Here is a 27,740-nt window from a genome sequence, read left to right as displayed (position 1 = left end):
AAGTGTGTACAAATACAAAGGAATTGGGAAGGAAAAATAATCAGTATATATTTGTGATCATTCATATCATTACCTTCTAGGATTTCAGTTAATACAAATTGATGAAGCATAAGCTTCTTAGATTATGTTTTATTCTTACATAAATCTCTACAACTCATCTTCTCAAGCATTCCTTCTTCAGCTAAAAGCAGATAGCCCCTTACCCTGTGGCATTCTCTTTGTGTCCGTCTTTGACATCCTTCTTTTTATAGAAGTGAGGAGCGATCTCAATCAGCCACTCTGGTTTCAGCTCGATTACTTGTCTCATATATTCTTTGGTTGTCAAAACCAGCTCATGGAATACAACCCACCTTGGCTGTGGATGTATCTGTGCTAAGCTTGAACTAGGATGAAGGTATGCAATCTGAGGATGCTTAATTGTCCTATAGGACCCGTCTTTCTGTAACTTCGCTGAGTGAGGGAAGAATCCAGCTGTGATAGCCTTTTTGATTGCGTCCAAATCATTCAGATTAGATGTGACTTTTATTTCAACCCTCTCCAAGAGCCCTTTGAGTTGATCTCTTATATCCCTTGCGCGTTTCATACTCTTGAGCTGAACAAAATTCTCGTAACACCACATGCTTCCATAGTCATATGATTTCCATTCATTGTAAACATTGAGAAGAGCAATATGATCTCCAACATTCCCCTCACTGAATCTCACTCTTGCATTATCTGCAAGGACTTGTTTATCCTTGGGGCGGTAAAAGATCGAGTTGCCTATAGAAAGCATTGCTGCAATCGTAATAATCTCCTCTGAGCATCTATACTTCTCTGAAGCAACAATCATCTTTGATAACATGGGATCAAGGGGAAATTCCGCCATTCTTCTTCCAACTTTTGTCAATTCACCCTGCTTATTCAGAGCGCCTAGTGCATATAGCAACTCAAGAGCTTTCAACAATGATTCAGATGGTGGTGGATCTATGAAATCAAAGCTCAACAAGTCCTGAATTCCAAGACATTTGAGAGTAAGCACAACATTTGCAAGATTAGTCCGTTGAATTTCTGGGACAGTATTATCTTCCAGTTCCTGATAATTATAAGCAGTATATAATCTGTAACACTTACCTGGACCTGTTCGTCCAGACCGACCTGCACGTTGGTTTGCTGATGCCTTGGAGATTGGCTTAACCAACAATGACTCCACCCCTGTTCTTGGATTATATGACTTTATCTTGACAAATCCCGGGTCTATAACATATTTGATCCCCTGGATCGTTAGAGATGTCTCTGCGATGTTTGTGGCCAACACAACCTTGCGTGCTCCTTCAGGAGTAGGTTCAAATATCTTGTTCTGCAGATGTGTTGGTAGGTTGGCATAAATGGGGCATATGATGAGTTCATCAATCTTCGTTCCGAGGCCCCTAGTCCTGTGCTTCAATATCTCCTCTACTGTTTCAATTTCTTCTTGTCCTGTGAGAAACATCAGAATATCACCAGGTGGTTCTTTGACATGTATTTGGAGTGCAGAGACAATCGCGGCATCTAAATAATTAGCCTCTTGTGCCTTAGTGGAGTGTATCTTGACCTCATAAGGCCTCCCTGGAATCTTGAAAATCGGGGCTGAATCAAAATAATCGCTGAACTTCTCAGCATCAAGAGTTGCACTTGAGATGAGTAACTTCAAGTCAGGTCGAAATCGAGCAACATCCTTGACCAAACCAAATAGCATGTCTGTAGTAACAGTCCTCTCATGTGCTTCATCCAACATGATAACACTGTAACTACAAAGGTCTGGTTCACCAAGGAATTCACGGAGCAGCATACCGTCTGTCATATACTTAATACTCGTCTTCTCTGATGTACAATCTTCAAAACGAATGGAATAGCCTACCTCATGCCCGAGTTTCACACCCATTTCTTTGGAAACACGAGCAGCAACACTCATTGCTGCAACTCTCCTAGGCTGAGTACATCCAATCTTTCCAACTTGTGTATATCCAGCTTCATGCAGATACTGTGGGATTTGAGTCGTCTTCCCACAACCAGTCTCACCGACAATTACGAGCACCTGGTGATCTCGGACAGCATTCAGTAATTCATCTTTATAGCCATAGACTGGCAGGGTTTTCTGCTCTTCCTTAATCTTCACATACTCAAATTTCTCCAAATCAGGATAATTTTTTTCTCCTTCCACTACACCCGTGTTTATAAACTCAATTCGATCTTCGAAGACATATTCATATCTGTTTACCTTCATTCTTTTGTTTTTAGAACCGAAGTTAAGGGTTGCTTTTCCCATCTGTTGCTGCTCCCATTGTTCCTGTTCAGCGAACGGATTCATCTTCTTACCCTTTGATTCACCATCTCTGGAATTCTTTAAAGCGACAGCAAACCTTTTCTTCTGGTTCACTCCAAGATCATATGCATCCGGCATTGTATACTCACCGCCATCATCTTTCATACTATTTTTGACAATCAGGTCATAAAGATCCTGTTTGAACCTGAATTCACGGCGCTCTGATTCAGTCAACTCAACACTGTCAAACATGTTCTGTTCATCTTCTATCTCATCTGCAAGCTCTTCCGACTTCTTTTCCACCCTTTTCTTCAAGTACTCTTGTCTCGATATAATTCTCAGTGCTCCAATATCATTTTTCTTTTCCTTCTTTGCCAAATTTCGTAAATTTAGCTTCCTTGTTCGAGCAGCATCCCTTTCTTTGATATTTCTCTCTAATTCTTTCCTCTCTCGCTGATCGCGAAATCTTTCCCTTTGTTGCTCTTCAGAGACGTATGCTTTCAAGTCTGCGTCGTTCTTCATTATAGAAAGAGAACTGAGATTGATAATTTTTTTTCTTCCTGGTTTGATGATGCAAGTGACGTTTTTTATATACAAAATTAACTAAACGGTTAGGAATATAGGAAAAATATTATTGTAATTTGTTTTATATAGGTATTTGGATATTATATTTATGGTAATTTGATGTTGTTTAGGATAAGAAAAATTTATATATGATAGAGTTTAATATTGTTTAGGTTTTCTTTTGTATGTTATAAATATTAACCAAGAATATAAAGCATTTATGTGATGATATATTTTCCTAAAAAAGAAAACAAAAACACGTGGGGCTTAAAAAAAAACCAACCTGGGGCTCAAGCATTTTTTTTATAAACTTGGGGCTCAAGTATAAAATAAAAATAAAAAACTTTTTTTTTTTTTTTTCTTTGAGGAGTAGGTTTAACGATTGTATATTAACTTAACTTAATTTTTATCCTAATAAAAATTAAAAGAAGAGTATAATTTTTAATTTATTTTTATTTTTATTTCATTTTTTTGTTATGAAACTGATTAAAGAAACAAATGTTAAATAGTGGTGTACATAGAGTTATGAGAAAGATAAAGAGAAGAGAATGATAACTTATTATTCATTCCTAAACCATGTTCTTCATCTGTACTAATAATGTTACGTAGGAGGAAGGAGGGTTTAAGTCTAATTTACCCTAATCATATAATTAAAATCTTTCTGATTTGGATGACTCATAACTGTGATGGGTAGGGGAATTGATGTACAATTGTACACAACGCTTTGCTTGGTAAAATTAGCAGAAGAACATCAAATACCTAATTGCCTTTAAATGTTTAATGTCTCTTTTAAAAATTGTAGATGTGTACGTACATTTTATGAAATTTAATTATATTTATACTAATGTGATACTCATTTAGGAGTTATTCGGTCGGATAGCGGTTATCTCAGAATAAGTAACTCCGATCACACATATGATGAGACAAATATTATATTTCATACTTGCATTATATATCAATCTATTGCTTATTCGTGTCATTATTCCATTCATTTCGAAACTCGATCCAAGGAAAACAAAAACTAATTAAGCTCGATTAAAGAAAAAAAAGAAAAAAGATATAACAAAAATGAAAATTTTACAGTAGTCAAAAAGACTACCATAAGCTTAACTATGTGGCGGAAGGTAATTGGATGTAGTTATCTACATCAGCTTTGACTTTTCAATGCTTAATTTAATTAAAATCATTTTTCTGATTTCTAAAATTCATTTTTTTTTTCAAAAATTAATATTCTAATTCCTGAAATTCAATTTTTGATTTCATAAGTAATTTCAGAAAATCAAGATAAAATGAAAAATCAAAATCAAAAAAATTTAAGTTATAAAAACTGCTCATGGATGTTCTTCATTGTTCTGAGTTTCTTCCAATATCCGCGCGGAAATAATCATCTCTTCGAGTTCCATCCGATTTCCGAAGAAACCATATTTTGAATGACAAGGATAACGATTATAAGATCGTTTGTGTTACACTATTACCGACTTTTGTTGTCATTGTTTGGGAATAAATATTGTTTATAGCTTTAATCGAAATAGTTGGGGTTTACCTTGTGTTGTTGAGCGCAAAATAACAATGTTGTTCATTGGATATTTTACGCTCCTGCTGGCTTCAATTTTAGTGATGTGCATTGTCTTCGTGGGTTTTGATCTTGCCTTTGAGAAATTAAATGGATTACCTGCCTATACCCAATTTGTCGAGCGTTCAATTGGTGACATCTATGACAGCGTTTTATATCTTCTAGATCAAAAATGGGATTGTTCATGAGATTTTTGAAGACAAATACCTTATAATCGAAAATTGGAAAAAATGAAACGATACAACACGAATTGATGAATGACATGGATAGATCGAACCTAACATTGAATCGTTGAACAAATTGCTGAATAAAAGTAACAAATTTTCGAAAAGTTTTTATTTTAGATGAAGAACAACGAAGAACATTCATGAACGGTTTTTAAGTTTTTTTAATTTTTATTTTCTGAAATTAATTATGTGATTAAAAATGAATTTCAAAAATTAGAATAATTCATTTAAAAAAAAAATGAATTTCAGAAATTAGAAAAATGAATTTTGATTAAATTAGGCATTGAAAAGTCAAAAGATGACATATATACCTACATCCAATCACATATTGCCACATACTTAAACTTGTGGTAGTCGTTTTTCAAATGACTATTGTAAAAAGAAAAAAGCTTGAGCCTTTTCCTAAAGAAATGCTCAACTTAAAACCAAGAAAAATCTTATAATAGCAGCAACTACTCTGAACAATAAATGGTTAACAAAAAGAAGCTAACACATGAGAATTATACTTAAACTAACTGATAGATTTTCTCGCTTGTTTCTGTGAGAAACATGCGAGGTGTAGCAAAACTTTCAATACATTTCTTTACTCTAGTAGAATAGTGATGACCTCCTGTATACCCACATCCATGAAGTCCAACCTCGTTTATCCTCTTTGATTTCGGATTATACCAACCTAAACCATACTGAGTTCCCGGCAACAGATACTCCCGTGTTTCTGTGCGATAAGCCACAGGAATTCCACTTCCGTTAGGTACATTGCACACCTTTGTCCATGACTCCTCCACTCCGTACTCCTTCATGATCCATAACCCGAGATGTGTAGAGCTAATGCCTCGAGACATCAAGAGGCATAAACATCCATTTAACACTCCAAGCTCTACGATGTAGGGTTTTACAATAAACCCTTTCATAAAGTACCCCTGATATAATTCCTCTGGCTCTGGCACTGGCATTGTACCCCATACTTCGTTATGAAGATCGAAGGTAAGTATTGTTTCCTTCGAGTACTCAAAAATTTGTGGATCATACTCGGTGATATTCCAGTGTAAGTGGTTGTTTACCACGACACCATGGTTATGTGCCTGGATATATAGCTTATAATCATTGATGTCCTGTTCAAATTCACTTGCAAGCTCCAACTCAGGTAAATCAATCATCCTCCATGAAGGGTTACCTTTCGACAAATTGTAAATAAGAGCGTTTCCTGGTGTAAAGCATACTACCTTGTAACAGTGGCTGTAAATATCATAACCAATTCCGAAAATCGTGAATTTAAATGTTCTTACTACATCTCTTTGGAGAGGTTGATCATCTAAGTTCAGCACGTAGGTTGAATCATGAGTGTTGTGTTTAGAGGAATTAAAATTTATGGTAGGTAAGATCTTCCAAAAGCTGGAATGTTTTAGGTCGTTAATAGACGGGTTGCAGACAGCAGCGTGGTGCGTCCCACATATGATCAAAACCAACCCATGGCAAGAGCCGGCAATATCAATCCTCCCATAGGTCACCTTTTTGGGACGAGGTTTACAAGGGACACCATAGTTGCCTCTACTAATTTTATCGGGTGATGGTTGAAACGAGGGAGGCAAAATAAGTCTGTTGATATCGAGGTTGTCGATGTCGTTACAGTCAAGGTAAGCGCGGTTGAGGAAAGGGAAGAGAGTAAGTGTGTCATTGATGTGGAGGGTGGTATGCCAAGTTGTTAAGATGAGGGAGCAATTAGTAGAGTTGATTTTGAGGGATCTAAAAAGATGTTGTTTGCAGAAATCATGGCTTTCGATGAGGTTTTTCCAGGACTTGCATACACATTTGAATCGTTGGAGAGATTTTACAGGCATTAGCGACAAAATTTCTGTGGTTACTTCCACAGGAATGTCTCTGTAATATGCCATAGTTTCAAACAAAGAACAAGAAATATGATGAATGGTAGTTTTCTCTCTTTATTTGAGAGGAAGAAAGTTTGTGAATGCCAGGATTTCCATGGGATTCTAGGTATGGTTTATGAATGGAGGTATTGTTAGAGGTATTAATAAGATTCATGAAATTATATGCATTGCCATATATTTTGGGAATTAGGATATATTTTAGTGAATAATATGATAAATATATGGTACTTTATTATCTTATGGGAAGTTATTATAAGGTTCTAGGATAGTATATTATATTATAGAGATTGACTATAATCTATTATATAAATATGAAGTACTTGATTATTTTTTCAAGATTATAGAAGCTTATACGATAGCTTTATCCTAAACTTGCCAAAACCCACACATTTGTCCACATAAATTTTCAAGCTCATACTCAATTATACTATACTCTTTTACTTTCTTATACTTCTTCCGTTCTTTATAATTGCATTTTATTTTTTAGACTTCTAAACTACTCCCACATTCCATATGCAAGGAAAAACTATAATCACATGGAATCTTTTAGGTTCGTTTTAATATAAACTTTTAGTATTTCAACATCTAATTTTAAGTTAAAAGATACCAAGTATATAATTATAGATACTAATGCTATACCGGAGTATTTTTTTAAAATAAATTATCAAAGATTCCTCCATGTTACTTAGTTAATCAAACCAGAGTTTTTTAAACAATAAATTATCAACAACTATACCGGAGTATATTACTCAGTATTAATCATACCAAATGACAATCATTCAACAACTATACCGGAGTATATTACTCAGTATTAATCATACCAAATGACAATCATTCAACAACTATACCGGAGTATATTACTCAGTACTAATCATACCAAATGACAATCATGTTGCAAAAATAAAACCAAACATAAAAATGTACTCAATCTATGAATTACCCCGCAAACTACATACAAAGAATACAAACCAACTTTTTATCATTTGATTTATCTGCAGTTAACAACCATAATCGCCATTTGATAATTGTATTGAGATCCCTTAATGGCTTAATATGATTTTTTTTTCCTAATCCTAAGTCTAGGCAAAAGATATATTAACAGCTTCCTGAAACACATCTTTGCCAATCTTCTATTGGGCCACTAAACTACAATCTTCTAAAATTCATATAACAACCAAAAATAATGCCATTTTTAGTTTTAGCGATTTCTGGACAGGGGGAAATTCTTTTCCCAAGGATTTTCATTCTACCAGAGATATCCAAAGAGCAACAGCCATTCCCAAAATGAGTGAGATCAGTTGGCTTACACTACTTTTTAGTCCAGGGCTCCCATTATTGTTCATCTCAGCTAGGACTCCAGCAACCGAGATATAGATGAATCCACCGGCTGTGAACCCCTGCAAATGGTACAAAATAAATATTAAATGAGGAAAATTTCAACGAGATTGTATGAATTCCAGAACTGAGAATGACTACATGATTTACCTCAATGAGAGATGACTGTCCTGGATCCTGGCCGAGAAGTAAAGCCTACAAATATGCAAGGTTTTTCTTAGATGAGTAACTTGAAAAGAAATGAATAGGAATGTTTTAGTTAAGTGAGACTGTGAGACTACTCACCAGTGCTGTTCCTGCTAGCGCTACGAGTGCTGATAGGAAGTTGAAAAACAGGGCTTTTGACACACTGAAACCTGATCGTACCAAGATTCCAAAATCACCAACCTGCATAACACAAAAAAGCTGTTAATCTAGTATCTTTTAGCTCTAATGCTACTCAGGCAGAATTTTTTTCAATAGCACACTATAAAGCAGGGAAAAGAAGGAAATTTTTATCATCTGAAATGAAGTCAGATCACAGAGCGTAGCATGGCCAATCACAGAAGTATATCAAAATAATCGACGTGGTTGCTGATAAGTTTCTGAAAATTCAGTATGTATGCTGATAAACTTAAGAGTTGAGGCCACCAAAAAGAATTATCGGCCTATGTAAGTCAAGCGAATAGTACTCACAAAGATTGGACTTTTTATTACTAGGGCATTATTTTTTTAATTTTTTATTATGATACTTGGTATATAGGGTATTCTGCAATTTCCTAGCTTTATTATGGGAAAATCTGACTTTTGATATTAAACTTTTTACTCCAATTCTAGAGATCAACTAATAGTTCCTCATTTACTTCTGTCTTATTAACAGCTAAAACATCTACTCCATCCTCAGTGAAAAATAATACACAGTAGTTGTACATGACAAATTATAGCTCTAGATGGTTCTACAGTAACTATGCACAATCACCATCAAGGCACCAACACAATCAGGAATATTTATGTATACTATTATGTCGTGTAATCATCGTTCTTCAACAAAGCCAAGCATACCCATTTATCTTTTACGTAAGTATTATATATGTGAAATTGTTGTTCTAGAACTTGCCACAAGGATTTGAACATGATCAATCATTAAAAAATTATAAATCCCAACACAATCTTACAAAAGAGCACATAATTATATTTTGAAGTAAAAACAAACATGAAGAGCAAAAGCAGTGGCTTATTCTTTGACATAATTCACGTGAGACTTAAGATTAAGATCTCAATACACACTGATAGCTTGAAATACTGCTAAGGACTTGGTTTTTGTACTAAGCACTGTCATTTACCCAAAAAAAAAAAAAAAAAAAAAGATCGGAGGGGGGGGGGGGGGGGGGGGGAATGTGTCACAAAAATGCAAAGCTGTGCACTTAAAGTTATAAATAAGCAAAAGCAGAGAGAAAAATTCGTCAGCAGTAAGAATATGCAAATAGAATCATTATTCATAACGAAATACCTCTTGAGGGATTTCATGGGCAAGCAAGAAAATAGTTCTAGACCATCCACCAACAGATCCGTAAAGTAAGAATGCACTTCCTAGAGCCATGCCGTCAGTGAAATTATGCTGCAACAATTTAAACATTACATCACGTCAGAGACAGTACTTTTTTTAACCACAACAGTTACCATCTTCAATCTTGGTGGCAACTCGGGCAAGTCTACCACCAATCAAAATGCAAAACCACTACATGATACATACTCACCACAGCATCAGAGAAGAGATTAAGATAACCAAAGACCAGGTTTGATGGTTGTTTTGCAGGCTTTGCTTCACCCACTTTCCTGTCAGCAGCATCTATATCCGATTTGTCATCATTGGTGTTGGCATTTTTATTTCTCTGTACACCAAATGAAATCACAATGGATTTTAATAGATATAAGAAAAATTAGTTTAAAACTATATTAATGACATGATCAATTTTCAGAGGATCAGAGCAGTGGAAGTACTATATAACCTCACAACATAAACCAATTGGTTTATAATCACAATTGAGTAAACCTGGTTCAAAATTTATCAAGTGGCGATAGACAAACAACATATGCAGATATGCCCATTTTACGAATTTATGGGACATTGATTACAAAAAGCATTATGTGCAAGCAAATGTTGCCAATGATGTTATGCTAACTAGTAGACTATAAAAAAAAGAATAGTTCAATTGAAAAACTAAAGGCACTAGTCTTTTGAACTCACCTTTTTTAGTTCCGTTTGGGACCCGGAACCTTGCTTTGACTTTGAAGTAGCATCAGCAGCTCCATTCAACTTTTTCTCTTTTGATGGCTTTTCTGATAATTTCTCATCAATATCATCATCATCCTGAACTTTTTTACTGCTTTTATTATGGCGATGATGATGGTGAGCATGAGTCCCCGAATGTTCACCCCCAGAAATTTCTTCAACATACCTAACAATCTTCTCCACAATCAGGAAAACCACAATGCCAGCTGCAGCAACACATAGCAGAATAAGAAAATTGGAATATTCTAACATTTGACTGCAAGAGCACAATTGAATGTTAGACAAATTAACGAGCCTAAATTTATAGAAACCTTGTGAAAATTATGATCAACCAAAATGCAAACCAATATAGCAACCATAACTCCTATGCAAGTTTTAGATAAGGATATATAGTGCACAGCCTACGCAGCAAAGATACAAGAAGTGTTATGAACAGAACCAAAGTATATTTCATAACTCTGTTCAGAAAAGTAAATCAAAGGGACAATGTGCAGATACAGAAACAATCAAGTTATCCTTAGTGGTTAAATTACAGTTGATAAAATAGGTAAAAGAAAATTGTGTAAATTATTTTATTTCAGTTTTTTCAACAACAGCTGTATTAGAATCGAATCTGCTTAATCAGAAACATCAATACCAACACACATTGGTATGATTCATTCACATTCACCACGACAAGGTATTGACAAGATTCAAAATGTCAAACATACATTAAAAAGTAAATTTCTGAAATCTATTGAAAAAACTTTCTACAACTTCAGTCATAAGATGCATGCTATCACCATCAGGAATATTAAAATTTGTAAGGTGTGATAAAGCAACTCGCCAATCCATAACATCCAAAGCATACTGCATATAACAAATGACACAAGAAGAAAAGTGGAAGAGCTCACTCATAGGGTCATGTACGAAAAAAAAATGATACTAATACATCTCACTCATACTTTTAAAAAATAAAAAATAAACACAATTGTTTGGCAGAAATCTTCAAGGGGGAAATATGTCTGGAATAAGGAAAAAGACGTACTTTCATTCATATTTGACTCATTAACAATCAGCAAAGTTCACAAGAATACATAGGCCTTGTGAAAATGTGAAGCTCGAAAGTGGTAACATGAAGGCCTTGATGAAGAGCTAATGTGGGAAAAAAAAAAAAAGAAGCTAACCACACTTACATAGGACTGACAATCCAATGGAGAGGTCTTTCAAAGAATGAGCATGAGAATGTGAATGTGATTCTTCAGAATGAGCATGATCATCATGTGAATGAGAGTGGCCACCACCTGTATAGATTCCATACACCTTAGATATAATACAACATGCCCATTCAACTACAGATTGACAATGTATTAATGGAATAAACTTTCACACAATTGATAAATTCCAGTAAAGACCCAGCTTCTGAATGTTAAGCATGCATGGAGATATTAAACATCAACTGCCCTGATATCAAATGTCCTGCACAAATCAAACTAGAAACCCTACCTGTCTTCCTCCCTCCATTTACATTGCTTCCTTTGCCTAGAAGAGTGATTATGGATTCCACTTTAACTAATGTTTAGGATAATGTAATCATTTAGATGTAGCACAGGATGTCAACTGTGCTTTACTGTGGATCTGTAACACTGATTTGACTAGATAACAGGTATCCGCTGAAAATATCATCTGGGTTATTCGAACAATAAACTGATGAAGTGTTTTAAAATTTCAGATAAAGGCTCTAATCATCCATAAGTTTTGAACTCTCAGATAAGTAAAATTCAAACAAGATTGGAAGGTTTAAAAGGTGCCCTCCTCTTCCCATTTTCTGTCTTCACGTATCCAAGCAATGAGCAAAGCAGAGCAAGGGTCTATATATTGTATAAAATATGTGCTCACAAAGGGTAGTATAAATGTATAATGTCAAAACCATACAAGATTGAGGATAAGCAGAATTTGACTTCAGAAATAAATTGATGAGTGCAAAGGTATGTATTCTTACTGAAAGCATGAGGTAATTGATGCAAAAAGGCATCGCCCAACATAGCTCCAGCCTGCAGACACAAAAAACATATGAAAACACCGTGATGCCAACAGGAAACCAGTGATGCCAGAAATACTCCATGAATATGAAACTTCATTTACATATTTAGAACATACTTCTATGAGATTTTACTGCAACCCTCCCCGAAATGAAATTAATATCAACAATTTTGAAGCAGAAAAAAAAATAGAAGTTACAGACCACAACAAATATATTAGGCAGTTTACAGGACCAATATCTGCTTCCCCTTTTCTTTAGCATAGACAGTTTTTACAACAAACTGATACAGTATCATCTGATCCATAACACAGTTTCCTCGATAATTCACAATGATTAGGAAAACCACATTAACAAGTTTATAATTATAATTACATATAAATAAAGAATTAAGTTTTAGAATGCCTTCCAAATGTTCCAATAACATGATTCTAATATCCTCAGTCTCATATTCCATTGAGATAATATTAACATTGTTTGAACAAATTTTCACACCAATGAAGGACAAAGGGGATAATATAAAAGTCATTACAGCTCAAAGAAACCTGACCCCAAATATCGCCAATGCATCAACAACCACCTTGGATGGTTTACCATTTGCTGCAATCAAAAGAAGGTTTCAGTTTTCCATTCGAACATGCATCAAGAAGTAATTTAATTGTAGCATTTGGCACTCTTCAAGCTTAAACCATAATCAAATTATCAAATGGGTAAACCTCTTATTTTAAAGTTTTAAAAATCACTAACAATTCTAGGCACGGACTACATATTTCAGGATTAATCCAAGAATGCACCGTCATCCGTTCAACATAGCACTGAATCACAGCTGAAGTTCTTCAGACCCAATTCCAAAATCAAATCAATTACTATAATCCCCAACACACACTCACCCAAATAATTTGGATTAAGTAAATGGTAGCTAGTTGGTTTAATTGGTCAAGTCTTCGGGTGATACCCAAGACCAAGAATCAAATCTCGTCTACATCATTGTTCTTTGCAGCTATATATACACATTGCACCCAATTACAAACAAAATGAGGAGTAAACTCACCACACAAAATCGGAACAATGGTCAAGCAGATCAAAGAAGCCAAACTCACCAAAAGGGAACACCCCATTGCATTAATCCAAAGTCCTGATTCCAAAAAATGACACTCCATTATTATAAAATAAAATTCCTACTCAAATTAATTACTCAAAAAACACAATGCAGAACACAAGAACCCCCAAATTCCAAACATACCCAGATAGATAATTGCAACAGAAATTAAGGCATTTTAATACCAAGATCGAAACATTATAGAATTCAGAAAAAAGGGTAAATTAGGGAAGAAATTACGAATGCCGGAGAGTTGCTCAAAAAATCCAATGTAGAACACAAGAACCCCAAATTTCCAAACATACCCAGATAGCTTATTGCAACATAAATTAAGGCATTTTAATACCAAGATCGAAACAATATAGAATTCAGACAAAAGGGTAAATTAGGAAAGAAATTACGAATGCCGGAAAGTTGAAAGTGGGACCCATCAAGGTGATCTTCATGGTGGTGATGATGGTGATGATTGTCTGATGCAAAACCGTACAATTTAAGGTCTTCTTCCTCAGCAAGCTCTTCTGGAAGTAACTTCCTCTTATCAACTGATTGATCAATCTCATCGTGATTATGGTGATGATGATGATGGGTGTTTTCATGGTCTTGCTGATGGTGGTGACCATGGGAGCAGCCATGGTGAGAAGCAGGGGATTGGTGCCCAATGCATAGATCTAAGAGGGTAACCAAGAGGAGTAATAGCAAGATCTGTTTACTCCTTTGGACCGCCATTTTCGGGGTTTAAGGAAGGAGACAATGGAGTTGAGAGAGAAGGAAAGAATGATTGAGCCAAGTGTGGGGTCAACACTCAACACCTTGATGAGTATTGGAAATCGGGTTGTATTAAGGTGGAAATCGGGTCATTCAAATCGGGTTGTACTAAGGTAGAAATGGGGTCATTTAAATTGGATTTGATTTCAATGATTTTGGTTTGGGTTATTTTGAGAAGAAGAGTTGCTTGGTTGAGTAAATTTACATGTGAGAGGTTCCGATCTAGTACCCTGTAATAGTTACTTTTTCCGTTTTCTTTACTTGATTTGTTCCTTTTATTACGTTTGTCAATGAAAAAACAATCAATAACTTTAATTCTCTATAACTAAAATTAATTAAAGTTATATATTATGATATTATTTATTGAAACGAATTTAAAAAGATCTCATATGAATAGGCGTGAACGAAAACGGGTAAATTGGATGCTTAAAGACAAATTAAATGGTTCCTTCCACCCAATTGTACTCCCAGATGGTATTAGGGTTCATGGTTATTATCTCGGCAATTTTTGTTTCCGAGTAAAAAAAAAGTCAAAACTTCCAAAATTGAAAGCTATAATTCACGCTTTTTGGGCAGTTTTGGAGGTTTCGGGATCCAGTGTCGAAGTCTTGAGATATTAGGGGGTTACATAGTGGGGTCATATTATGTCATTTGGAGACCATATATGATCATTATATGTTGTAATAAATGTTAGTGCTAGCCTTGAGTTTATGAAATCGGTGCAAGTCTTAAATGGTTAAATTGACCGTTTAAAGGCATATTGGATGGTTTTACCCATCCAAATAGACACCCAGGTGTTTTAGGGTCCATAGTAAGCATGGCAATTTTTTTTTTCCGGGTCAAAAAAGTGAAAAATTGTCAAAAATTGAAGGTTATACACGATTTCGAGTCAATTTTTGACATTTTTTCAAAAAATTAACTGAATGCGTGGGGTGACTCCTAGGATCATATAAGATAGTTTGAAAAGCAGGTCAAGTAAAAAATAATTTCTTAACTACTTAATTAAATATTTAGATACAGTACTGATTTGAAAAGTTAATGAACAGGTTTATCAAATTAATAACAACTCAAAATAAAATACTCCATAATATGTTATTTATGATGGGGATATGAATCATAAATAATGTAGATTCCCTAAAAAAAAAGAATAATGTAATAGGTCCAAAAATGCGAAGATCCAAGCAAATTACAAACGAAAGCCCATTTTCACATTCTGATACATGGAGTGATACAAGAGCCCAAAGAAAAGAAAAGAAAAGAAAAATCTTCCAAAGGTTCCAATATCCATCAATTTACGTAATTTGACACTAGTTCACGGTCAAATTCTGCAAAATTCTACCTGTAATTCTAAGAGCTTTTAAGAATCTCAAATCATATCCATTCTTGTATAAATCTTTAAGTTGCTATAATCTAAAGAAGCGAAATTTAGAGGAGAGGTGCCAAAGCACACCAAGTGTTTGATAAAAGGCCTAAGTGAAAGCAAAACAAACATGGAAGTTACAGTTGGAACGCTACTTAAAGTTGGAGCTACAGTTGCTGGAGGAATGTTCGCCCTCTCTCTCGCCACTTCCACCACCATCAAAGTCATCCAATCCGTGACGGAAGCTAAAAGGGTATCCTCTTCAATTTTCTAATTGTAAGGATATACTCTTCATCTAACTATTAGCCACTTAACAGTTTTATTCGCAGAAAAGTGAGGCGAAACAATGTATAGAATGTAAAGGAAAAGGGTTCTATATTTGCAAACTTTGCAAAGGGAATGCTACCATACAATGGTCTCCTTTGTATGATCCTATTCATATTAACCCTTGTCAATGCCCGACTTGTGATGGTCATTGGTTAGTCTTGTTCATTCCTTCAGTATTTTTTCGTTTTTCAAAGCTGAGAATTCACAAACTTTCAGTATTCATGTGTATTGTTTGTTTTATCTTTTTTTTTTTTTTTTTTTTTTCAGCATTCAACGTTGTCTTAATTGTATTGGTAAAGGATACTATTGAGCTCCAATGGCGTAGCTTGCTCCAACTTCTGCAATCCATTCTAGCTAAGCTGCATAGTGAGTTGGATGGAATGTACTCCATTGTTGTCGTGTCAAGATGAATGTAAGCATGATCGTGGTATGTTCCTATCAGTTTTACTAGCTTAGCTGATTGAAGTCTAATAATATCGGCCTAATTTGTACTGTAATTGTATTCTGTTTTGTTTAGTGATGTGCATGAGAACATATTCTGTGTTATATTTCGCGCAAAGATAATCCAGTGACTTCTATTATTAGTTATATATCAGTTAAATTAAATAGAGCTGTTTTGTATAGTAGAAAAAGCTAATTGAGTAATAATTAACTATCATCAAACTTGCAATAAAAAGAATAAAATACAACATTTGATAGTCTTGTTACTTACAATTTATCATACAAAGTAGAAATTATTGGTGACTTGTGATCCCTGTGCTTTAATTTTATAGATATGCTACATCTCGCACCAAAGTAAAGATCTTACTGTTGGTAACTCAACGAGGTTTCTGTGATATTTCATCTTGTTGTAGTCTATGTACGTCTTAGAAGTTGAACAACTTAACCCAATGCAAGTGTGGATAGAGTCGGATAGCCTTTTGCTCAACGACCTCATCCCTTCAAGCAAAGAGTAGAGTTTAGCTAGCCTATTTTTTGAGTTATATGTAGTAATGTTACTCATATGGCAATTCAAATAGGTTTAACTTATTTGGTACAGAGGATGTTAGGATGGTACCAATCTCAATAGCATTTACATACGCTAGACCATTTTAGCCAAGACCTTGAATTGGTGCATCATTCAAAAAGTCCCTCATCAGCATGTTTTGTTCATCGATTATGCTCATTATGTAATTTCTCATTTGTGTTTCTTTCTATTCTGTACTTATTTTTGTTGTATTTAGCTAATTATGACCAAAAAACACGTAATTACATAATAGTGGTATAGAAATTATTGGTAATGAAGCGACAAAACACACATATTTATATGAAGGCCACCAATTGAGTAGGTAATTGAAACATACGAAGTATTATTTAGATAATTGGATTATTGAAATAGTACATAAGTGCATAGGAAACATGAACACATTGCGTATCAGTGCAGGGAAGTTTTATTTAGTACGTTATACTAGCTAGCTAGCTCGTAAGACTGCACCAGCATTATATTAGTTGGGCAATGCTAGCTCAACCCCAAACGACGTTAACTTCGATGGAGCCATACTTTCCGCTGATGGGTTTCTTCTCACTCACACCAGAGTCTTTGACCAGAAACACAACGCTACCGTTTGCAATTTCATCGTCGGGAGAAACACTATCATAGTCCATCAAGTACGCTGTAATCTCCATTTCTGTGGCGGCTTCAGGCACATTCACATCCGACTGGCTTAAGGGAATGAATTCCCCTGGCCTTACGTCAATGCGTTGACTTTGAGGCTTATTAAAGAGCGAAAATTGGCTACTGATGCCAAAGCGACCAGTTATAGTTCCGTAAACTTGTGCAGGATCTTCTCCATCGCCATTGATGAGCTTAACACTAAGCGTAGCTTGAACATTGTTACTGAACATCACCTTCGTTGCTGCATATTCTTGAGTGCTGGCCATCTTTGAGTACAATAATAATATCCTACATTCAAACCACAAATTGAAAATTATAATGAAAAATCAAATGGGTTAGTGCCAAATATTTTTATTACATACCAATAAAATCTTGACCTAGTGGTTAAGATTAAAAGTCTGTGATTATGTGTACAACGTACCATTGTTTCAAATCACACACCTCTATTTATTTGTAAATTGTATTGCTTTTGTAATTCATTCGGACCCAAAAAAAAATAAATACTAAGCTAGTTAAGATCAATGAATTGAGCAAGCTAATTAATTAAAGAGATCGATAGACACTTACCTTAATCAAGTATGACCTTATTATGTATGTAATCTGTCTGACTTGCAAACAATAATGCCATGCTAGGCCACCTTTATATAGTGGGAGAAGATGTGATGGAGGCAATATTCAATTAATTGATCGATGATATGATTCTTTGGGGCCTATATATGCTCATCCGAAGGTGATTCTTAAACCGGATTCTCAAAACGTTTTGTTCTTTCAAATAAATTATACAATAATGTAAGAGAATTTTTTGAAGATGCCGAGACTTATCCTTAGTGGTCGCCAAGCAACTATATCCAGTGTGTGCGCGTAGTATAGAATATAGATAGATATATGCTTTCAACAAAAGAATAAGAAAGATTGAAATGAAAAGGATGGATAGCTTTAGTGGCCTGGCAAAAGAGAGGGCAAGCTTTTACTAGCACTCTAAGTGGCCGGGAAATTTCCATGTATGTTGGTTTATACAACTGTAATTTTAAGGATTAAAACAACTTGAAGGTTCATACAACCCTGCATATGATATAATAATAGATCGAGCTTAAGATTACTGATAAAATTTTGCAAAGGATTTGAATATTTGATCATGCCCTGTCTCCCTTAGCGTGCATGTAGATTGTAGAGTGCTATGCAATCCTCCTCTACGATCTATGAGAAGTCCCCGACCTCCAACTTCAAGAGTGTAGTCATCAAGATCGATTGCTCGAAGCAGATAAAGCCATCTATCAAGCATCCACAAAACTTCTCCTTCATATATAAGAGTGGTCTAACAAATCCACTCATGAGAAGCGTGTAATTATAATCTAGTTTTTTATTATGCTACGGAGTACTATATATGAAGTAGAGAGGCATAATACAAGTAAAATTTATGTAACTTTCTTAACTCTTTGCCAAAAAGATTAAAAAAAAAAAAACGTATGCCTCATAAGTGCTAATAAGTTACTCCCTTGATCTGTGTTTTTTCTAATTGTATGATCATTTCCTAAATCAACTGTTTTTTTGTTTATGTATTTTTTTTTAATAATGTATATATCTCACTTACACAATATTTTACTCTATTCAACTCAACTTTCTAAAATTTAGATCGAGTCAATCAAATTGACGCATTTTATATATAAATCAAAGCTATTAACTAATATAATTTGCATATATCATAAAGTATATATAATGGATGTATTATTTATTAAAAGAACAAAACGTTTTGGGAGACAGGTTTAGGAATGACATTCGGATAAGACCATAGATTTAAAAAGTTTGATGATAATGTTATTGGAATAATAATTGGTCCCTAATGCAAAGAATAGAATTCGCAGTGCCCAAAAACCAAATAATAATTTAAAAATGAAAGAATAATGAATTGAATGTTACCCCCATTTCTATATAAATATGGGCAAACATGGCATTGTTTTATGCAACTGAGATAGATTATTACATACAAGTATACAACAAGAGTGATACTACTAATTACTTAAGGTAAGTGCCTGATCTTTAAGATCGATTTTTAATTAATTAGCTTGTTCAATTCATCCATCTTAATTAATTATCAATATTTATTTACATACAGTAACGTACTTATGGGATTAAGACTTTGATCGATTGATTTATTTGTAACTAGTTTCGTAATTATATATATGCGCTTATTCATTTAATCAATAATTTGTGGATGTTCAGCATACTCAAAAGATGGCCAGCATTCAAGAATATGCAGCAACGAAAGTGATGTTCAGTAACAATGTTCAAGCTACGCTGAGCGTTAAGCTCATCAACGGCGATGGAGAAGATCCTGCACAAGTTTACGGAACCATAACCGGCCGCTTTGGCATCAGTAGCCAATTTTCACTCTTTAATAAGCCTCAAAGCCAACGCATTGACGTGAGGCCAGGGGAATTCATTCCCTTAAGCCAGTCGGAAGTGAATGTGCCTGAAGCCGCCACGGAAATGGAGATCACAGCGTACTTGATGGACTATGATAGTGTTTCTCCCGACGATGAAATTGCAAACGGTAGCGTTGTGTTTCTAGTCAAAGAAGGTGGTGTTACTGAGAAGAAACCTATCAACGGAAAGTATGGCTCCATCGAAGTCAACGTTGTTTGGGGCTAAGTTTGCATATAATGCTGGTGCAGTCTTGAATTACTAGCAAACTAGCTAGTAATTGTTAAATAAAACTTCCTTGCACTAGTGTTTACGTTTCCTATGCGTTCATGTACTACTTGAATGTTTTATTATCTGAATAATACTTCGTAATTTCGTATGTTTTTACCTACTTCATTCGTTGCCAATAAAATTATACTCCTTATACTTTGTATAATTGAAGGTTTGAGATCTTGACTAGCAATACTAGCTGTAAATAATCTACGGAGTACAATTTAACACGGGCTATTGAAAAGCCTTCCTTAATTAATACTTTACCTTATATAAAACAAGATAAAGCCCGATTGATCAACATAATTAATAACATGGATAAGCTTCCCAGACCGAAATACTTTGGAAAAAAACAACCTATGTATGTCGTGTAGACGGATCCAAGAGGTGCTTATCCGGGCCTTGGCCCGCCCCATGGATCAACATAAGATTAATATATTGCTCTATTAACTCATGAATATATAAAATATCTTAGTTGATTATACATGCATTGTATGTCTGTTGTTGAGGTCGTGGGTTCAAAACCCTTAGTTCTTATTACTTGGGCGAAGGAAGAGTTTTGTTTATTAAGTGGCAAATTTCAACTCCGAGGAAATACCTTGGGGAGAAATTCCAAATCAAGGAAGTAAATTTAAACCATGATTTGAAATATCCAATCATGTACAAACATTTAAATGATTTGATCAACTAAAACCCTAGCGTGTAAATCCTGGCATGTACGTACTATTCTTGTGATTATTCATAAAGATCATATTGCTTGCAAGAAAGAAATGACATATAGGTTGGCCCGGCTTGAGGCCGAGGAGCCCGAAAGCAGCATACAAAGGGCTCCAATTATCAGTGTCATGGGACACCCAACAAGAGCGGTATAGGGTTACTTATTCATGGGTTACTTGGTCGGTTAGCCTTTTTTTTTTTCCTGTGTGTGGCTGGCCACACATCAAAACACTTAACAAATAACCCCTGATCGATTAAGTAACCCTTGACCAACTGAGTAAACCCCTTACCAAGCTAAGTAACCCCTGGCCGACCGAGTAAACCCTAAATAAGTAATCCCGGCAACACAACGTGGCTAGCCACATATGAAACTTTGTGTATTTCTAATTTATCAGCAACTATTCTGTGTGGATATGGTCACCTTGTGGCAGAGGTTATTTATTCAGGGGTTACTTGTAGGGGTTATTTACTTAATCGATAATCCCAGCCACACAGTGTGGTCACTCACAGACAAAAAATTGTGCTAAACTATAGATAAACAAAGCTTTCTTGATTCTAACGTACATTTTTTTTAACAAAGATTCTAACGTACATAATTACATAGCGGAAATTTTGCCAACAACTACCATTTAAATAACCACTTTTGAGAACAACTGTCATTTAAGTTTTTTTTTTTGAAAAAAAAACCACAAAAACACAAAAAGTTTGAGTAGCACTACCACATTTATTGTTCCGACAGGAATTTTCGTTTTGGGGGCATATTTGCGTAAAAAGGAAGTATGTGTTTAATTCTGCATAGATATCTATAAATATAACTAAAGTAACAACCGCTGACATCATCCTCTATTTAAATTGTACAAATGTCAAGTTGCGGTAAAAAAATTTCCCTCCTAAATCAATTGCTGACATCATATTCTTATTTTTATTTTTACTTATTTTTTGAACCCTTCTTAAATTTTGCCTTAAATTATTAAATTATATATTCGGAGTATATTTTTTTTTGAAGATAATTATTATATTATGTTATTTTTTTTTTTTTTTTTTACATTATTATGGATTTATAAAAAATATAATTATTGTATCATTTGGTTAATTTTTTACTATCTTCAAAATTATTTAGATCTAAATACCATTGCAATTAATGATTATGTTTCTATTTTTTTTTCCTCATATGTGGTACATATATAAATTATATTTATTTCAAAGAAATTTTTTATGTCGTGCATCGCACGGGGCTAATTTAGTTTATAACTATAGATCACCATGCATGGCACGGGATCTAACCTAGTTAGATATTATAAAATAAATAAATAAAAACCCTAATCTAAGATATATATATACGTGGTTCATGGCTGTATCCTGCAGACAAAGAAGAAAATTATCTCCCATAGCAATAATAATGCTTCCCTTAGATATAATTATCTCTGAAATACTCCTAAAATTACCCGCGAGATCACTTGTTCGTTTCAAATGCGTATGCAAGTCTTTGGAAACATTAATTTCAAGTCCAAAATTCATTGATCTTTACCTTCGCGATTCTGCCTCGAACGACACAAATTGCCTTCTAATCCTCAACACAGGTGGTGGAAGGATTCGATGCATGGATTTAGATTCGTTTTGGTTTCCTAACTTCTCTTTTCCGCTAACTGATAGAGCTACTTATCACATGGTCGGGTCGTGTAATGGACTAGTTCTCATCAAGGCTATTTTTGTTGCATATCCCGGATTTGGATACAACGATTTATTAAATTGATGTTGTTCAACCCTTGGACGGGAGAATTACTTTATATCCCGGATTTTTATCCCAAAGAACTCGAGTCTTTTAATTTTGAGTTTGGGTTAGGGTTTGGGTATGATTCTTCAACACAAGATTATAAAATTGTTAGACTTATGATTATACGTCGTAAATTGACGGTCTTTGTTTTTAGTTTAAAGGCTAATTCTTGGAAAACAATACTTGATAACAATGAATCTATTCTACCATATTCATTGTCGTTGAAACACGGTCGCAAATTTTGTGTGCTTATACACAACCATCTACTTCATTGGAAATTCTACTCTTATGAGATTGAACGCTATAGAATTGTTTGTTTCGATTTGAAGACTGAAAAGTGGGTTCAAGATGTACCATTACCGGACTATCGAGGTGATAAAGATGTAATTTTGTCATCACTGAAGTACCAAGGAAGTTGTTCTCCCTCATGGACAACAAATTGCAAAACTAGAGCATTGATGGTCAAAGTTAGTGTAACGTTGTACCTAGTTCTACAATAAAATGGTGATTTTCATCAATTAGTATTTACTATTTAGTAATGTTACAATTGCAAACTAGCTTCATTATGTTTTTTTAATCTATCGCATCTTGCTAACAATACATATTGCTAAACAGCTAGAGGAATTTTTCCATGAAGTATGATGAATAAAAAGTAATACCGCAAGTGCACGGTGTCTGTTGTTAGCAGAGACTTAGCAAATACAGGTCGAATCCCACAGGGAGACAGGTTCTATTAGTTTTTGTCCAATTATATAAACTATTTCAACAAACGAAGAGTAATTTGATGATCAATTAACTAAAGTAGGACAATAATGAAAATAAGGTTGTTCTCAAATAGATTAAAGTCTAGGGCATACGTTCGGTCCACCGTGCTTATACCAATCCAAGAAATGCAAACAATCCATTAATAAACAAATTATGTCGAATAATTAAAGCACTTGTTAATCCTACGGTCGAGAATTAACACTTACGAATTAACATATGTAGTTCGGTCGCTAACATAATTAAATTCGCCAATTGTAATTAAGCCTCTAAAAATGTGATCTTTCAATTCTAATTTTTATTAGCTAAATAATCAACTCATGATATTGGCCAATTACATGAATCAAACAATAAAGCAAAAATCAATTGGAATTATTCAAGCCCTAATCCATAAATTTATAAATAATTAAGCACAATTAATCAAGGTATAAACATGGCTTCCCTCACTTAGCCCTGGAAAACGACTACTCACTCATAATTGAAATAAACAATACAAAGGAGATAAATAAACTAGAATTCATAATTAACAGAATAAAGAACGAAAGATTGAATGAAATACCTCAATGATTGAATTAATGGAGAATAATAAACTAGGGTTCTACAATGGAGAGAAAACTAGGAAGCGTTTAATCTAGAAAAATAAAGCATAAGAGGCAAAATAAAATCCTCTCCCGTATTTATATTTTTGCCTCATCCTAAATAAAATAAATAAATAAATACATAAGCTATAATGCTATTGGATGATAATTGATGACGTGGCACGATACTCGACTTGATCACGTCAAACGACCAAGAAACGCTGGAGCAGCAACGAGCTATAGCTCGTTCATTGAGTGAGCTCTCGCTCACTGATGTCGTAAAAGATAGCAGGGCCGAGCTATAGCTCTCTAACGAGCAAGCTATCGCTCCCCGTCGAATGTAGCTACTGCCTTGGCGAGCTAGCTGGCGAGCTATAGCTCGCATAGGACTTTGCATATGGCAGTGATGAGCTAATATGCGAGCTAGCTAGCGAGCGATAGCTCGCAGCTTCCTTGGCTTGCGACCTTACTGAGCTAGTACTCGAGCTATAGCTCGAGCTTAGCTCGATACAAGAATGCTTAGCAACTCGAATTGTCAATGCACCAAAGGCCTAAAACGATCTCGAACTTGCAATAGGGACTACGAAACAACTCCGATTTGCTTCAAGGAATCTACATACATATATAAGCACAAGGTTAATGAATCATCAGCCTCAAATCAACATCCCTCCATCCAACGACTATTCGACAAATGCTGAATTCTTCCGAGAGCGTCCAAATAGCTATGAGAACTACCTGAAACATTAAGAAAACACAAACGGAGCATAATACAGCACGATAGTGATAACCTATGCATAATTGACTCTAAACTAACGACTAAGAGACTAAGAAGTAACTTAAAAAACAATGAAAAATGTGCCCAACAATCCTATACAAATATGTTTTATCAAAGTATTAGCTACGAAACCAATAGATAGATCTACAATTAGTTCAAAAAAAAAAAAAAAAAAAAGGGTAGATTTACAATGATAACAATAAATTTTGTAGCCACCCCCTATAACTGTTAATTACCATCGTTAATTTTTAATCTTGAATTTACTCCATTGATTTAATTGCATTAGATTCTATATTGAATAAGTACTCCATTTTAGCCACCAAAATCCCAAACCTTAACCCCATTTGCTCTAGGTGATAGCCTTGTTAGTAATTTATTTGTGACTTGTGAGCCAAAGTAAAGCTTTTACTTTTAGTACATCAATGAGGTTTCTCCGACATTTCATCTTGTTTACAAATAAGCAATTGAACATCTCTTCAAATTACAAGACTTGACTACATACATCGGAGAAGTTGAACAACTTAACCCAAGTGTGGATAAGGTGGACCTAATAGAATATGATAGATATTCTAGATATTATTCTGTATGGAAGGATATAGTTTTGTTAAATTAATATTCTGTTATTATCTTGTGAGATTTCCTAACGTGATTAGGTCTCACATTTGTAACAAAACCCAATAATCTAATATACAATATGTCATAATATATATATCTATTATACTCTAGGATTTTTTAGTTTTTCTGTAGACTTTAATCCTACTTGAAATTGATATAATTTCCACAAAATTAAATCCATATTTTCCAATTATAAAAAAAAGTCCCAAAAAAAAAAAAAAAAAAAATCTGCTACCTTATTTTAAATAATCTATAAATAAACCAAAACTATCTTGATTCTAACGTACATAATTACATAGTACTAGATCAAAGAAGAAAATAATTTCCCATAAAAATGCTTCCCTTAGATATAATTCTCTCTGAAATACTCCCCAAATTACCCGCGAGATCACTTGTTCGTTTCAAATGCGTATGCAAGTCTTTCGAAACACTAATTTCAAGTCCAAAATTCATTGATATTCACCTTCGCAATTCTGCCACGAACGAAAATCGTCTTCTAATATTCAACACGGGTGGTAGAAGGGGGAGGATTCAATGCATGGATTTAGATTTGTTTTGGTCGCCTAAGTTTTCTTTTCTGCTAATTAGACCTATTTATCACACGGTCGGGTCGTGTAATGGACTTGTTCTAATCAAGGTTAATTTTGTTGCATATCCCGGATTTGGATCCAATGCTTTATTTAAATTGATGTTGTTCAACCCTTGCACGGGTGAATCACTTTATATCCCGGGTATTTATCCCGAAGAAATCCATTCTTTTGAGTTTGGGTTTGGGTTTGGGTATGATTCTTCGACGCAAGATTATAAAATTGTTAGACTTATTAATAAAGATTTTTTATTGAAGGCCTTAGTTTATAGTTTAAAGGCTAATTCTTGGAAAGTAGTTGATGTTAATAATAATGCATTGTCGAAACACGGTCGCGAATTTGGTGTGCTTATAAACAACCATTTACTTCATTGGAAATTCTACTCTTTTGAGATGAAAAGCAATAGAATTTGTTGTTTCGATTTGAAGACCGAAAAGTGGGTTAAAGATGTACCATTACCGGACTATCGAGGTGATAAAGATGTAATTTTATCATCACCGATGGACCAAGAAAATCGTTATCTCTTGGAAGCTCTAAGAAACGATGTGAAGGAGTTAGGTGTCCTCGACGGATGTTTGTGTGTATTGACCAAGAATCCGAAAGAATATTTCGTAGATGTTTGGGTGATGAAGGAGTACGGAATCAAAGAGTCTTGGGTGAAAATCTTGGGAGTTTCGGATTTGATTATTACCAAGTCTTTGAAGTATTGTCCTCTAGCTTACCGTGGGATTGAAAAGAATGAAATTTTAGTAGTCATGGAAGAATATGATGAAAGAACCGTAACCATTAATGCCGAAATTTTATGGTACAATATTCGAGATAAAACATACGCAAAAGCTCATCTTATCGACAATATTCCTAAAAGTGATTATATCGATGCTTTTATATGTCACGGTAGCTTAGTCACCCTCCCTCTGGACGACAATGAATTGCGAAACTGGAGCAATGATGATCAAAGTTAGTGTAACGTTGTAGCTAGTTCTACAATAAAATGGTGGTTTTCAATTAGTATTTAGTAATGTTACAATTGCAAACTAGCTTCATCATGTTTTTTTTTTTTTTTTTTTTTAAAAAAAAAAAAAAATTTATGGTGTCTTGCTAACAATAAATAATGCTAATTATTTGTCTAGAGTAAGTTTTCACTGTTGATTAATTATCATCGTTAGTTAGACTTTTAAATCTTGAATTACTCCATTTATTTAATGTGCATTAGATATCTAGCTATATTAACTATGTGGATTTGACAAGTAAATAATAGGTAACAATAGGAATCAATTGATTATTAATAATTACTATGTGGTGCTTGAACAGATTGTATCAAATATATTGAATAGCTTTTTTTTTTTTTTTTTTTTGTTGTTCCATTCAGTTCACCCTTAGGGCTAATCTGAATCCAGGGATCAGTTATGGGTGGTTGGGTCCCAGTGCCCTCCCGATTGTTATTGTGGGGGGTCGAACACAAGTCCTCCCTACCAATTGTAGTCTCAATCACCACTACACCAACATCCAATTGGTATATTGAATAGCATTTGATAGCCTTGTTAGTATGAACATCTCCTCAAATTACAAGACTCGACACTACTTACATCGGAGAAGTTGAATAACTTAACCCAAGTGTGGATATGGTGGGATAGCCTTTTGCTAATAACCTCTTCCCTCCAACCAAATAGGTTAGCTTATTATTCGAATGAGCTATATTTAGTAATATTAAACGTATGGCAATTCTAATAGGTTTGTGTAACTGATGAATTGGTAAAAAGGATGGTACTAAACTCAATAACATTTACAACTAAACCATTTTAGCCAAGAGCTTGAATTGGTGCATCAATCCAAAGTCATAAAATACGACGAAGTAATTAGTTCAAATCACGCAAATTG

General features: G+C 34.5%; 6 protein-coding genes and 2 long non-coding RNA genes across 8 annotated transcripts; 4 read left to right on the top strand and 4 right to left on the bottom strand.

Moving 5' to 3' along the window:
• Positions 1-847: 847 nt before the first annotated feature.
• On the bottom strand, positions 848-2,962 carry LOC145578513 (pre-mRNA-splicing factor ATP-dependent RNA helicase DEAH1-like). Its single transcript, XM_081635823.1, has 2 exons — positions 1,111-2,962; positions 848-988 (listed from the first exon to the last, which is right to left on the bottom strand). The coding sequence occupies exons 1-2, from the start codon at positions 2,801-2,803 to the stop codon at positions 972-974; spliced, it is 1,710 nt and encodes a 569-aa protein (XP_081491949.1). The 5' UTR covers positions 2,804-2,962; the 3' UTR covers positions 848-971.
• A 2,189-nt stretch (positions 2,963-5,151) lies between these two features.
• Positions 5,152-6,537, bottom strand: LOC145579704 (F-box protein CPR1-like). Its single transcript, XM_081636940.1, has one exon. The coding sequence runs from the start codon at positions 6,535-6,537 to the stop codon at positions 5,152-5,154; it is 1,386 nt and encodes a 461-aa protein (XP_081493066.1).
• A 902-nt stretch (positions 6,538-7,439) lies between these two features.
• Positions 7,440-14,063, bottom strand: LOC145578512 (IAA-alanine resistance protein 1-like). The gene is made up of 11 exons (XM_081635822.1): positions 13,659-14,063; positions 13,210-13,293; positions 12,709-12,758; positions 12,120-12,171; positions 11,314-11,421; positions 10,094-10,344; positions 9,603-9,737; positions 9,356-9,463; positions 8,152-8,253; positions 8,017-8,061; positions 7,440-7,928 (listed from the first exon to the last, which is right to left on the bottom strand). The coding sequence occupies exons 1-11, from the start codon at positions 13,981-13,983 to the stop codon at positions 7,773-7,775; spliced, it is 1,416 nt and encodes a 471-aa protein (XP_081491948.1). The 5' UTR covers positions 13,984-14,063; the 3' UTR covers positions 7,440-7,772.
• A 1,197-nt stretch (positions 14,064-15,260) lies between these two features.
• Positions 15,261-16,299, top strand: LOC145578511 (uncharacterized). Its single transcript, XR_014098876.1, has 3 exons — positions 15,261-15,635; positions 15,712-15,860; positions 15,977-16,299. It is a non-coding gene; the product is annotated as an uncharacterized LOC145578511 (long non-coding RNA).
• Positions 16,300-17,029: 730 nt separating this feature from the next.
• Positions 17,030-18,050, bottom strand: LOC145578510 (uncharacterized). The gene is made up of 2 exons (XM_081635821.1): positions 17,931-18,050; positions 17,030-17,651 (listed from the first exon to the last, which is right to left on the bottom strand). The coding sequence occupies exon 2, from the start codon at positions 17,627-17,629 to the stop codon at positions 17,213-17,215; it is 417 nt and encodes a 138-aa protein (XP_081491947.1). The 5' UTR covers positions 17,630-17,651; positions 17,931-18,050; the 3' UTR covers positions 17,030-17,212.
• Positions 18,051-19,268: 1,218 nt separating this feature from the next.
• On the top strand, positions 19,269-20,175 carry LOC145579819 (uncharacterized). The gene is made up of 2 exons (XR_014099222.1): positions 19,269-19,385; positions 19,584-20,175. It is a non-coding gene; the product is annotated as an uncharacterized LOC145579819 (long non-coding RNA).
• Positions 20,176-22,523: 2,348 nt separating this feature from the next.
• On the top strand, positions 22,524-23,187 carry LOC145579703 (F-box/kelch-repeat protein At3g06240-like). Its single transcript, XM_081636939.1, has 2 exons — positions 22,524-23,012; positions 23,161-23,187. The coding sequence occupies exons 1-2, from the start codon at positions 22,524-22,526 to the stop codon at positions 23,185-23,187; spliced, it is 516 nt and encodes a 171-aa protein (XP_081493065.1).
• Positions 23,188-25,963: 2,776 nt separating this feature from the next.
• Positions 25,964-26,824, top strand: LOC145579702 (F-box protein CPR1-like). Its single transcript, XM_081636937.1, has one exon. The coding sequence runs from the start codon at positions 25,964-25,966 to the stop codon at positions 26,822-26,824; it is 861 nt and encodes a 286-aa protein (XP_081493063.1).
• The last annotated feature ends 916 nt before the right edge of the window (positions 26,825-27,740 follow it).

This window comes from Chenopodium album, chromosome 14 (assembly GCF_948465745.1).
Source record: "Chenopodium album chromosome 14, dcCheAlbu1.1, whole genome shotgun sequence".
Taxonomy (NCBI): domain Eukaryota; kingdom Viridiplantae; phylum Streptophyta; class Magnoliopsida; order Caryophyllales; family Amaranthaceae; genus Chenopodium; species Chenopodium album.
This window is presented reverse-complemented; position numbering and strand designations above follow the sequence as displayed.

Bases quoted from the DNA above. Each gene is read 5' to 3' on its own strand.
- LOC145578513 (XM_081635823.1), bottom strand. From the start codon at position 2,803: ATGAAGAACGACGCAGACTTGAAAGCATACGTCTCTGAAGAGCAACAA.
- LOC145579704 (XM_081636940.1), bottom strand. From the start codon at position 6,537: ATGGCATATTACAGAGACATTCCTGTGGAAGTAACCACAGAAATTTTG.
- LOC145578512 (XM_081635822.1), bottom strand. From the start codon at position 13,983: ATGGCGGTCCAAAGGAGTAAACAGATCTTGCTATTACTCCTCTTGGTT. The intron at 12,759-13,209 runs GTGAGTTTACTC...TTTTGATTGCAG, and splicing joins CATTGTTCCGATTTTGTGTG to CAAATGGTAAACCATCCAAG. The intron at 8,254-9,355 runs GTATTTCGTTAT...TGTGTTATGCAG, and splicing joins CCCATGAAATCCCTCAAGAG to GTTGGTGATTTTGGAATCTT.
- LOC145578510 (XM_081635821.1), bottom strand. From the start codon at position 17,629: ATGGCCAGCACTCAAGAATATGCAGCAACGAAGGTGATGTTCAGTAAC.
- LOC145579703 (XM_081636939.1), top strand. From the start codon at position 22,524: ATGTTGTTCAACCCTTGGACGGGAGAATTACTTTATATCCCGGATTTT. The intron at 23,013-23,160 runs GTTAGTGTAACG...ATTGCTAAACAG, and splicing joins CTAGAGCATTGATGGTCAAA to CTAGAGGAATTTTTCCATGA.
- LOC145579702 (XM_081636937.1), top strand. From the start codon at position 25,964: ATGTTGTTCAACCCTTGCACGGGTGAATCACTTTATATCCCGGGTATT.